Source organism: Serinus canaria, chromosome 4 (assembly GCF_022539315.1).
Source record: "Serinus canaria isolate serCan28SL12 chromosome 4, serCan2020, whole genome shotgun sequence".
In the NCBI taxonomy this organism is placed as follows: Eukaryota; Metazoa; Chordata; class Aves; order Passeriformes; family Fringillidae; genus Serinus; species Serinus canaria.
Genome location: NC_066317.1, coordinates 11948499 through 11958806, shown reverse-complemented (window position 1 = coordinate 11958806; position 10308 = coordinate 11948499). Strand labels below are relative to the sequence as shown.

Below are 10308 nucleotides of genomic sequence, written 5' to 3'. Positions count from 1 at the left end.
TTTTTGAGGTTGGGTTGGATTTTTTTCTAAATTGGTGAAAGTCTAATAATTTAGATTCTTATTTAAAGTCTTAGAAGTCTTGAATTTTTCAAGTGTTCAACTATCCCACTGCTGAGCATTTCTCAAGAGGACTGGGAGGAGATTTTCTCTGCTCCTGGAGACAGCAGCTTCCTCTTGAAGCCCTGCTCTGCTATGAAAGGCAACACAGCAAGGAAAGTGAAATTAAAATTCAGTTTTTCTTCTAGCCAGTCTGCCACTGGACCTGCATTCAAAGGGTTTGGCTGGCGCTCCTGAGAGTAGCAGTAAACCCATCCCAGCCCTGCTGAATACAGGGATGCTCCTCAGCCCCTGGTACCATGAGTGCTCTTGGGTGTGGGAGGATGGTGGAAATTCATCCAGTGCTGTGGATAGCATATGGATACTTTCAGCTCACAACCTACATGAGGAGGATCATTTCTTAAAATAATTTCTCTGCTGATACAACAGTTGCTATTAGGTAATGGGAAAAGTATTGAGTGTTTAAAGATGGTTGGAGATGACTTTCCCATTTTTCTCAGTCCTGTGTCTGGAACTTTAATTAAAGGCTGGTTTTGGTCATCATACACACATCCTTCATTTCTCATATTCAGTGCCTGGCACAAAGTACTTACTTATTCATATACTAAACATGTATTTGGAATTGATCTAGCACCTTAGCGTTTTTATTTCAAGCATTAGATCTCCTTTAGGATTTTTATTATCTAAAACTCTGCCCTTTGGACCCTATATTTTTGGAAAGCAGAAGAGTTTAAAATGAGATGAAGCACAAGTGGATTTACTGGCATATGAAATATCCCATGTGTTAAGACAGGGAGCCTGTTCACTCACTCTACAAGTACAGCTGAGGTTGGCTGAGTGGGCTCAGCCCCACTTATATTTTGGGGTGGAATTGGATGGCTTTTTGCAGGAATGTGTCAACAGGGATAAGGGAGGAGGGAGCACTGAGGAAAAGGAGGGTCAGCTTTTAGTAAGTCAAACATTTGAAGGCTGTCAGGCTTGATCTTCCTCATCGCTGGTAGATGAAAGCAGCAGGGGGCTGAGAGATTTTATTGTAAGGCCCAACACTTTTTTAATTAAAGCCACTATTGAAAATATTCATCACTTGGTGGTGGGAGGGAGATAAAGCTCCTGCTCCTTCTCTGCACATTGCAGGGAAGCTGAAAAGGCAACATACCTATTTTATCTCCTCCTATGCATGCCAGCTTTGAAGCAAGGTGTAAGATCTCTGAAACCTCCCCTGGCATTCCATTTCATGACAGAAGAAATTTTTATCTACCAACTTCCCAAACTTAAAAGATTAACTCTAGCCAACAGCCTAAGCTGAACCCAGACTGACTGGCTTGGTATATTAATCACCTGGAGGAATAGCATTGGGATTTTCACACAGTGGCTACAGTTTGCCAGGATTTTTTGACAGGAGTTTTTTCCAGACAACCTCAGGAAGTGTGAAAAACCCAGAGTTCACTGGCCAGAGATTGTCAGCTCTGTACTCTCCCAAATCAGGTGTACCCTGATGATCAGAGCAAGGCCCATAAAGTAATTTAAGAAGGGTGAATGCAGTATAGATGTTGTTTAACAAAGTATCCAGCTGCAAGGCAACTGCTCCCCAAAGAAACCTTGCAGACCAGTCCCTCTAAAGTTACCACAAGGATGCGGGGAAATAGGCAAGGATTACCAAAAGAGGCCCCAAATGGATTGTAATATTGGCTAATAATATTTTTAACTTATGTCATGAAATTTGCATTTTACTCCATGTATCAAAATGTGCCTTTACTTGACTATAGCAATGGTTCTGACTTCAGAATATGTTTTCCAAAATATTTACAGGGAATTGCTGGTGGATGGTCTATTAGAGACCATCACCAGCAATTGTTCAGAGTAAGTAAAAACATTTTTGAACCCCCCTGACAATAGGCAGTTCTGTATGACTTCCTCTGCAGAAATAAAACCCAAGTTTCTTATTGCTGGGGCTGCTTTGCACCCTCCTCAATGTCAATGAGGCAAAGGATGGAGGCTTTGGGGCATCTTCCATTGTCCAAAAACCTGGATGTACTCAGGCCCCCTGCAGTTGCCCAGCCTTGGCTGCCAAATTAGGAGCAGGAAGGCTGAGCACTGGGAGGAAGGGTTTGCTGGGCATCTACACAGTATTTTAGTCCCTGTCAGTCCCTGGTCTTTGGTGTGGGATGAAGATGGGTCTCACTGAGTAACTACAGCAGGTGACAAGGAAAATCATTATTGTTCTGTAGCCATGCTCAGTCTCTTTTAAGAGATGCTGCTTTCAGGTGCTCCCTCTGGCTGTTTGCTTTTGCCTTCTTCTGAAAAACCATGGTGTTACAACGGGGAAGGCACTCCTATCTCTCTGGGAGGTTTCTGCTACCACCCCACAGCCAAGAAAACATCTGAGAAGGGCTATTTGTGATGGGCACCACCTACCCCATCCATACAGCCAGTATTGATCTCTGTAACTGAAAATATACAGTTCGAAACTCCATTTGAATGGTTTCTCAAAGTGCACAGTTGGTTTTTAGGCTTCTTGTAAAAAGCATGTTAGCAGTTCTTTGCAACCTTGCTGGCCTGAAGCAGCAGTGCGTACCCATACTTGCCTGGTCACATGACCAAAGTTAATATTCATTAGAGTAGCTGGGATTTTTAGGGACAATTTATTTTTTGTTCTGTACCCTCAGACAGTACATATCACCCTTCACTTGGGTTCACACACTTACAAGGTGGGATGAATGACCTTAAATCACTTCAACAACAGCCTCTGCTATCCCAAAGCGAAGAAACACCTGTAGATCAATCACTGCTGCCCTTGATTAAAAAAACAAAACAAAACAAAAAAACCCCCAAAACACAAGGAACATAATCTAAATGTTTATTCATTAAATATTATTAATATTAAAAGTCTAAATTAAATCTTTTCTCAAAAACACACAGCTCAGCCGAGCCAAAGAGTAAAAGGCCACAGAAGAACCTCTCCCCGACTTGGTGACTACCTCTAGCTCAGCTGTAAACTTGCTGTGGGTGTTTGAGCATGAGGGGTGGGCAGTGTCACCCTGCCAACCCCCATCCTGCCAGCCCTCATCTGCTCACCCTTCACTGCAAGGAAAAAACACCTCCCTGCTTTGCTTCAATACCCTGGGAAAATCTTTTCCTAGGGAAACTTGCAATTTTTATATTCAGTGGCTTCTTGTGCTATTTGGCAGGTGAGTTTTGAAAGAGCAGGACCAGGCAGCATTGTGGTGCTGAGCAGGGGGCTCAGGGTAAGCATACCAAAATACTGTATTCTCCCAGATGTAGAGCCAGGGTCACAGCACAAAAATTCCAGGTGCTTTTGCAATGACTGTTCAAGGAAGTAATGCTGGTTTATATGTATGCCATTTATACCTGAACTAGCCAGTTTTATACCTGACCTTGCCATTCAGCCAGAGCTCTCCAGGACCTTGGGGAAGCAGTGGGACAAGATGGCAGCAGTGCCCACGCCAGCATCAGGTAGAACTGGACATCACTCAACAGGCACAAAACATTCCCTGTAACAGGCTTTTTATTCCACTAGATGGTGCCCAGCCCTCGCTTAAGGATGTTGCCCAATCTTTTGGACAAGGGTATGGTCAGAACTGAGGACGGAGGGGCCTGGGCGCTAGGCCGGGGCTGCAAACTCCTTAGTTCCAACCCTGTCAACGGTGAGACCCCAAAACCATCCTCTTCATTCACCAAGCAATCGTGCCGAGCCTTAGACCCCCAGAGCATTGCCGTAGTCCATAAATCCAGGGGTGTGATGTGCCATGGCAATTCTAGGGGTGAGTTATCCAGCCCAGAAGGGCAGCAGCCCTGCAGCACCTTTTAGTCTGAGCTGGATGGGCCAGCATGGGAGGTTCCTGAGCCCTTGGGAGTCTTCTGCATGCTGCCCCGAGCCTGGGAAGCTTCAGGCAAATCCCTCCACAGGCTGCCTAAATCTCCATGTCTCTGCAGCACTGGGACCAAGGTACATGGAGCTCCTTCCCTGCAGATGCCAGGGCCTAATGTCCTGGTGGGGGCCATGGTGGGCACATGCAATTTTGACTTTTTCTGCTGGAGAGCATGAGCGGTAGCAAAGCAGAGTCCCAAGAGCTGGTGGTAGCTTATAGAACCAGTGAGTCAGTGTCCTAGTGTTCCAGCATGAATCAACTATGTATGATCCCTAAGTACCAAGTTGCTGCAAGAAGCTATGGATGTTTTATCCTTGGAAGTGTTCAAGGCGAGGTTGGATGAGACTTTGAGCAACCTGGTCTAGAGAGTGACATCCCTGCCTGTGTCAGGGGAGTTGGAGCTAGATGATCATTATGGTCCCTTCCAACCCAAACCATCCTGTGATTCTGGATCCCATAACAGGATCTGCCACTTCCCTGCATGCAGGTGTGCAGAGGGCAGGGAAGCAGGTATTCTGTGAGTACTTCACTGACATCGTGGCTGCACCTGGCTGCTCCTACCTGCTTCCTGCATGGGCACAGCACTGGTGGTGAGTCCCCTCAGCATGTGCTGAGGCAATACCTCTCCCCTCAAGGCTCAACACCTCTCCCACTGTGCTGTTCACTCTGGCATGCTCCTGAACGCGCCTGTTTTAGCAGCTTCTCAGACAGAAAAAGCAACTTGAAATTGCATATACAGTGATTAACTTTGATTAACACTGAGGGCATGGCTCCAGTGTGTCGAAGCCCAGTCTGGCCTGTGTGCAGGGGCCAGTGACAGGACTGGTGGTGGCACAGTCAGTCTTATGGTGCTCCTGGAAGGACAGTGTGTCCAGGAAATGTACCATCAGGAGGGCATAATGGGGACTTCTTGCTGGGGGAGGTGGATGAACCGAGGGGTAGGATGCTCTGTGGGCCTCCCTAGCAAGCCCAGGGATGCCGGTGGCCCTGGGCAGGATCTGGTATCCCAAGGGAGGGATTCGTAGGGCTTGTTGGCCAAATTGCAGTCCTGCAAGAAATGGCAGGGCCAGGGATGTGCTGGGGCCAGAAATCCCCTTATGCCCAGGGACCAGCCCACCCCCAGCACGCTGCTTGTGGCAGTAACTGCCTGAAGTCCAGTTGTAAACACCAGAGTCAGCAGATCCATAGGTACAGAAATGCCTTTATTTCTCCCGTAGGCTGGAAGTGAAACTGTGAGGATAGAGGCTTTTTCTCACTGCTTCTTTAGTTGCTTTGCATCAGTGCACAAACACCGCTACCCTATGCCCTGTAGCATAGCTGCTGTTCCCTGGCTGTCTAGCACAGCACACCCATGCATTCCTGCTGCTGCACCATGTGCAGCCTCTCCCAGATTAACAGCAGATTGCATGCACCAGTGATTTTTGGCTCCTCAGCTGTGAAGCACTCTCTGCCCCCCAGCAACCTGCCCCTCACCCAGGCAAGAACAGAGCCCACAGAGAGGATGTCAAGGGGAAAAACACAGCGAGTCACCCCCCAACTCCACCACTGGACTGGCTGGAGCCTACCGGGGTGGATACTGGCCACGCCTCAGAGGGGCCCCTGGATCCAGTGGCCTTGGGGGTACCCTGGGGATTCCCACCCTGAGGGCTGCAGTCCCGTCTGTCCACTCTCGCTGTGGCTGCCCCGGTCCCCCTCAGAGGACTGGCTGCTGTCGGCACTCCCGAGGCCAGGGTAGGGGCCGTGGGGGCTCCCACCTGCCCCGCCAAGGCTGTAAAAGGCCCGCTCGTGGATGTGGAGCTCGTCAGCACGTTTCACCTGGTCCAGCTGCCGGCTGCGGCCCAGTGTTGCAATGGTGCCCGGCACCCCAGCCCCTAGCCTCCTGCCATGGTGTCCAGGCAGACGGCGGCCCCCGACCCCCAGCACCGCTGTCCCACTCTCTGCACCTTGCCCCCACTCCCAGCCCCTGCCTGCTGCTATGCTGCCCATGTCTTGACCTGCCTGTGGAGTGGGGCTGGCTCCTCCTTTGGTGGCAAGAGATCTGCCCCCAGCGTCACCATCATAGCTGCCAACACTTCTCTGGGCCCCCCTCGACACCCCACCACTAGGTTTCCCACTTGGGAATGGTGCTTTGTCCATCCTGGGTGTCTTGTCCAGCCCTGCTCCCCCTGGACGGACCCTCATCCCTGCCCTGGGCCGTGCCTCCACACGGGAGGATGTGGAGGTGGCTGTACCCACTTCCCCACTCCCTCCTCTGCCGAGCACAGTGCCCATGCCTGCCTTGTGGTCGCTGGCTGTCACTGATGGGGTGGTGTGGTCCCCCTCAGTAGCGGCTGGGTGGATGCTGGCCCCTTTGGCTGGGACAGTGATAGTGGCCTCCATGTCACCCCTGTGGTGGGGGGTCATGGTAGCCACATGGTCTGGCTTCCCTTTGGACTTCTGCCCCTCTCCTCTCAACTCATCATCATCTTTCCCGTGGATGCTGGCCACTGTGGGGCTGGTAATGTCACCACTAGTGACTCTCCAGGGGACAGAGGTTACCAGTCCTCTATCAACACCAATGGTGGTGGCACCTTCCTCATCCTCCCCAGTGAGACGGCCGTCCCTGAGGCTGCTGGTAACGCTGTTCCCATGGTTTGGGGTGGCTGTGGTGGCCAGTCTTTCAGGCTGCCTGCGGGCAGGCTTGCTATCATCTTCATCTCCACTGGGTGGCACAGTGGCGTCCAGCTTGCGGACGGGCCTGCTGCTTCCCACAGAGGGGATGCCGTCATTCTCCCTGCTCACTGTGACACTAGCCTGGGTGGTTACCTGCTCCCCCACATGGATGTTGGCCCTCCCAATGAAGATGTTTACCTCGTCATCCTTGCCTGGAGAGACCTGGGTGAAGCTGTTGGCCCTGTCTGTGCTGCCCATGCTTCCATGGGTGATGGTGACACTGCCTGAATCGGGGACGTAAGTGTATTCATCCACACCTGCAGCATCCACTTGGACATCCTCCATCTTCTCAGTGACAGAGGACAAAGCAATGCCTCCTGTCCCTGTACTCTGCTTAACACTCTCCTGCCCTTGGCCAGAGACAGTGGCCTCTCCACTGCCCTCATCCCCTGCCCCTCTGGTAGTAGGGGCCCTCCCCCTCCCAGCAGTCATGGCTCCCCCCAGCGGAACAACCCTGGGGGCACCATCATCCTTATTCTCACTTCTGACCATGGACCTGTTCCCCATCACAAACTCATTGGGGCGTTCACCCTGAGGAAGAATGGGAACACCGCCATCAGCTTCCACCACCAAATCCAGATCACCGCTGCCCTCTGAGCTGGATGGGGTGGGACCCATGCCACCACCACTGCCACGTGCTCGCATGCCAGTGCCAGGGTGAGTACTGGGACCATCCCTGCTGATGCCCGGGGTGCTGCGGTTTTCAGGATTGAAGATAATCCCATACTCAATTACTTCAGTGCTGCTGTTGTCACTGTGCTCTGGGGCTTTCCCAGCTGACCCAGCTGGCGGCTCCCGCCTGGCATTGCCCTCATCCAGCCAGTGGCTGGGGATGATACTCTGGGGGTCAGCCTCTTCTTTCTGTGTAATACACACAAGGGAGAGGTCAGAGTGATAGATTGCTGCTGGAGGCACCGCAGGCAGGCCAGTGTCCCGCAGTGTCCCCTGGCTACCTCCTTACCTTTATCTGTGTCTGGTTCCTCCGTGTTGAGAATGAGTAAACATATTTGAAAATGTAGAAGCCATGCTTGGCATTGCAGCTTTTCAGAAGAATCTGGTGGGGAAGAAAATCATCAAACCCCACAATTTTCTTATTAATTACATTGGCAGAAGTTTCCCTTTCTGCATCTGGCACTGCAGTAGAGTCCCACCAGTACCCACTGAGGCCCCAGGAGGTGGCAGAAGGATACGTACCCGGTGTTGGCCCACACAGTTCCCAGCAGTTCTCTCAGGCAGCAGCGGTGGCACCTGAGGGCAGCAAAACACAGGGAAGAGCTGAGGCATTAACACTGCCTTACCATACAGGCAGCTGCCAGTGCCAACTGCTGACCACCCACCCTTTCTCACCTTTAGGGAAGGGTGGGAAAACTGCAGTGATAAGCCACCAAATTCCCACGCGCTAGCTGGCATGCTGACTTAAAGACAGCAGTAGTAGAAAAGGTCAAAATCCCATTTCCAGGGTCTGAAAAGTATTGTGAATTTTGCTACAGCATGATTGTATTGCATGCTAACTTTCTTATGGTATTTTTGATAAATAACAAATAACATTTTTCTGGAGTCTGATGTAGAGGATTTTACCACAGAGCATTTTTAATACACAACACTATTGCTCACAAAAGAATGCTCCTGCTTACTGCTTGGATCTGCCTGTGATGAGAGTCCAGACCTGGTTAACTGGTGGAGTTTCCAGTGTTTACTAAGCTACTGAGCAGCAACCTGTGTGTCCTCACAGCTGAGTTTCTGCACATGCTTGCAGGCTTCCAGATCTCCCTGATTATCCTGGCATCTTTTGGTGGGTATTGGCTAGTGCATCCCTCAGGGTTGGGGAACCTTCTGGTGCGAGTATTCTGTGAGCCCCACAAAGCCATTTCAGGCATCCCTTACATGCCAGAGTGAGAGACAGCCCCATAGAGGAGAGTCCTCTTTGATTTCAGGAAAATTAGTCGCTGAAACATCCCAAGCCCAACTGAAGAGGCAGAAACACACCCCAAGGTATTGAATATCCCCAGGTTGTTTCATTGTTTGTGAACAGTGTCAAAGGCTGGATTACAGTTCTGGTCACACAGCATAGCATTAACTCCCATCTCTGCTCCTATCTGAAAAGCAAATCTGTGCTGATTTATTGCCTTCCCCTGGGCTGCTCTGCTACAGACCAGGTTGTAAGAGCTTGCTCTATGGGGTAAAAGACAGGTGGGAAAGGGGTAAAAGACACATGAGAGGGGCCATCTCAGGGAAGATGGGATTTCCCTCCTCCTTACCCTGACAAAAAAAGCAAGCCTTTTCTAGGAGCAGACTTCCACTCTAGCTGTGTATTTAGTAAGCTGAGGAACAGTTATGCAGGACAAAAATGGCTCCTATTATATTCATCTTAGCTTGCCCTGTTTTTAGTTAAATCTCTCAATATTTCAAATTAGGAGAGCTGGAAAATAATTGTGGGCACCCCTCTGAGTGCTGTTCTCAACACAGGTAAGATGAGCATCCTTCCCACACCTCCCTTCCTGTGGCTTGATTCAGGCCATTTGCAGGCCAAAAGCATCAGGCAGATCCCAGATCCACAAAAATTCAGGAGGTACAGCCACCCAGATGGACACTTGTGCAATGCCCTGATTGCTAAACTGAAGGAACATGCTCAGCCACCTCAGTGCTAATATATATTTTTTCTTCTGGGGTCACCTCTGCTGTTTACCTTACTCCATTCCCCAAGCACCAGAGGTAGTGTACACAACTACAACCCATGTTTTCCCATTGCTGAAAGCATGCCGGGATGCACCAGATAGCACATCTCATGCTTCCAGCAGTAGCTGGGAACCCAGGAAAAACCGTACTCACAGGTGTGGCGAGGGCTGTGCTGAGCAGGCACAGGCACAGACAGACAAGGGATGTTTGCATCTTGGACTGCTCCTGGAGGTACAAAGTGAAGCATTGCTGCAGTTTTTATTTCTGGGACTTCTGGTCCTCAATAATCCTGGTTAGCAGCAACCTAAAAGCTCCTGCTATCCCAAAGCTCCCATGGCAGCAGGGTTTTCCAGTGGCCCCAGCTTTTCCCAGGCTTTGCAATGGCCCTTGGCATTGTCCTGCCTCTTTGCATCCCTCGCAACAAGGGCAATGCTCTCACCATGTGCTTAGGGCAAACCCAGCAGCTCTGAGTGGGAACTCTGACATTGGCTATTAAAACTGCCTGACTTCCTCTGTCAAAGCAGCTTGGGTGGATATTTGCAATACATGATCCCCTAAAGTTGCTGCAAGCTAAGCTGCTCATAAATCCAAATTAAGAAAGCAGCAGGCTTTAGGCTTTCACAGTGCTGATAAATGGCAGCAGGCAATATCTCCATTGGCCAATTCTCATTTCACCCAACCACTCTTGCTTGGGCTTGCAGGTCCATCCCAGAGACTGAAGCCATACCAGTATTGCTACAGTAAACACCAGAAGGAAATACATGCACAAAGATCAGCAGTACAAAAGCAATGTAAGCTCAAGAGATGTGCACAGCCAAGGATCGGGATGTCCCCATCCCCATTGTACCTTGCCTGGAGTGAAAGCAAGAGAATCCTTGCTCAGGGACAGCAGAGCTGAAGGGCTAGGGAGAGATGGGGCAGGAAGCTAGGTAAGAAGATTACCTTTTCCTGTTTGAGGCAGGTCCCAGTGGCA

General features: G+C 50.2%; 1 protein-coding gene across 1 annotated transcript; it reads right to left on the bottom strand.

The window, feature by feature from the left end:
• Nucleotides 1-5128: 5128 nt before the first annotated feature.
• Nucleotides 5129-10308, bottom strand: MEPE (matrix extracellular phosphoglycoprotein). The gene is made up of 5 exons (XM_009101587.4): nt 10278-10308; nt 9489-9560; nt 7854-7907; nt 7621-7713; nt 5129-7520 (listed from the first exon to the last, which is right to left on the bottom strand). Exons 2-5 carry the CDS (start codon nt 9546-9548, stop codon nt 5535-5537), a joined length of 2193 nt encoding a protein of 730 aa, XP_009099835.1. The 5' UTR covers nt 9549-9560; nt 10278-10308; the 3' UTR covers nt 5129-5534.

Bases quoted from the DNA above. Each gene is read 5' to 3' on its own strand.
- MEPE (XM_009101587.4), bottom strand. From the start codon at position 9,548: ATGCAAACATCCCTTGTCTGTCTGTGCCTGTGCCTGCTCAGCACAGCC. The intron at 7,908-9,488 runs GTGAGTACGGTT...TGCTGCCCTCAG, and splicing joins GCACAGCCCTCGCCACACCT to GTGCCACCGCTGCTGCCTGA. The intron at 7,521-7,620 runs GTAAGGAGGTAG...TGTATTACACAG, and splicing joins GGAACCAGACACAGATAAAG to AAAGAAGAGGCTGACCCCCA.